The 1,620-nt window shown below is 33.2% G+C and overlaps 1 protein-coding gene across 1 annotated transcript in view; it reads right to left on the bottom strand.

Moving 5' to 3' along the window:
* Positions 1–350: 350 nt before the first annotated feature.
* LOC106537379 (cysteine-rich protein 2) overlaps positions 351–1,620 on the bottom strand; it is a gene marked incomplete at its 5' end in the record, with an annotated part of 5,009 nt that continues 3,739 nt past the window's right edge. Inside the window, 2 exon segments of the mRNA XM_014034761.1 lie at positions 351–924; positions 1,315–1,372. Coding sequence (XP_013890215.1) covers positions 860–924; positions 1,315–1,372 — 123 coding nt within the window.

The raw sequence follows: 1,620 nt of genomic DNA, 5'->3' as shown, positions 1-1,620 counted from the left end.
ACAGTTAACTGTGTGAAAATGTAAAAAGTAGAAGTAAAAGGTAGTCTCAAAAATAATTACTCAAAGTACAGATACCCAAAAACTCTACTTAAGTACAGTAAAGAAGTATTTGTAGTTACTTTACAACTCTGATCTTAAACAGTACATTAAGTCTATTTAAAATACTATTTCATCCTACATTACTCTGTACATTTATTTGTAGGTAACAAATATAGATTTGAAGTATTGTTAGTTTATTGCATGAATAATTTCTTTTCTACGCCAGAGATCAGTGCTCTTAATGTGAAATTAATCCATGGCTGAATTCCAACATGAAAGTTGAAGTTTAAACAGAAAAACAACAACACAGCTTTGTTTCACTACAATTTATTGTAGAAAACAGGACTAACAGCTGACCAGCCTTCAGTAAAATGTTCATCTCTCTGTGAATCTATGTAACCTCTCTTTTTTCTTTTTAAAACTAAGATCAACTTGTTCAAAACCACTGACAATAAAACGGCGGGCTGGTACATGTTGTTGTCGTACAGTACTTGTTGGAAGTGCACAAGAAGTCTAATCCTACTGAGAAAGAAGGAGAAACACAGGAGCTGGAATCCACTACARTAAAAGGTTAATAATAATTATTTGGCAAAGAAAACCGATGAACCTAAAAGCAAATCTAAATCTCACACAGGAGGACTATTAAAGGTTTGATTCAGTACAAAAAAATAGATAATATAAACAATATACAAWTACAACATAAATAACTAAGTTTCCCTTCCTGTGAGTCTACATATCATTTGTCACCATGACGACTACTGAAGGCAGAGACACCGAGGGTCCTGGAGGTCTTCGTTTCTTCGGCTGATAAGAGCTGAATTTAAGGCTGAGCCTCGGCTTCAGGSTCGTCGTAGATGTAGCTGCCGACTCCTCCGGTGTTCACGCCTGAAAACAAACAATTTAGAAATGCAATAAATAAACAATGCTTACAATTTGGTTGCTTTAGATCATTAAATTTAATTTATAATGATTAAAAGTGAACAAATCTGTGAATAAATGTTTATTAGTTACAGCATGATAAAAGAATTTGGTGTAAATCTCGTTAATAAATATTTTAGCTGTTTTAAAATGATTATTATTTTGTTTTCTTTGATTTTCTCACAGATTCTGACATTTCTCAGCTGCAGACCTGCAGTTCCTACAAGGTTTTTATCTCAGCACAGCTTCCTTTGATAACCTTTGRAAGCTCTAAAAACAACTCTGCTGTTTGGGAACATGGTGGTTTTTATATATATTGATTCTTTTTCAGCTGTGGTTTTATTCCTGTCTTCAYACCTTTGGGTCCGAACAGCACGGCGTAGCAGGGTTTGTGGCAGTAAGGCTGTCCATCGTGCTGCAGCAGGAAGAAAATAAATATTTAGATTTGTTTTTAAGTCCTTGAGCTGATTTTATAACTTTTCTTAAAAAGCCTAATCTGAGTTTTTAATAATATTCTGTCATGTGACACTTGGAAATATGGAGGACCGAAACTGACATAATTAAAAATAAACGCAGAAATAAAAAATGGACAAATAGATAAATAAACACTTAAAATTCACAAATTAAATTAAAAACGGAGAACATAACCTCATGCTTTTTAAT

The sequence above is a fragment of the Austrofundulus limnaeus genome, unplaced genomic scaffold (genome assembly GCF_001266775.1).
Source record: "Austrofundulus limnaeus strain Quisiro unplaced genomic scaffold, Austrofundulus_limnaeus-1.0 Scaffold2282, whole genome shotgun sequence".
NCBI lineage: Eukaryota > Metazoa > Chordata > Actinopteri > Cyprinodontiformes > Rivulidae > Austrofundulus > Austrofundulus limnaeus.
Note: the sequence above shows the minus strand (reverse complement) of the source record. Positions and strands in the feature narration are given on the sequence as shown.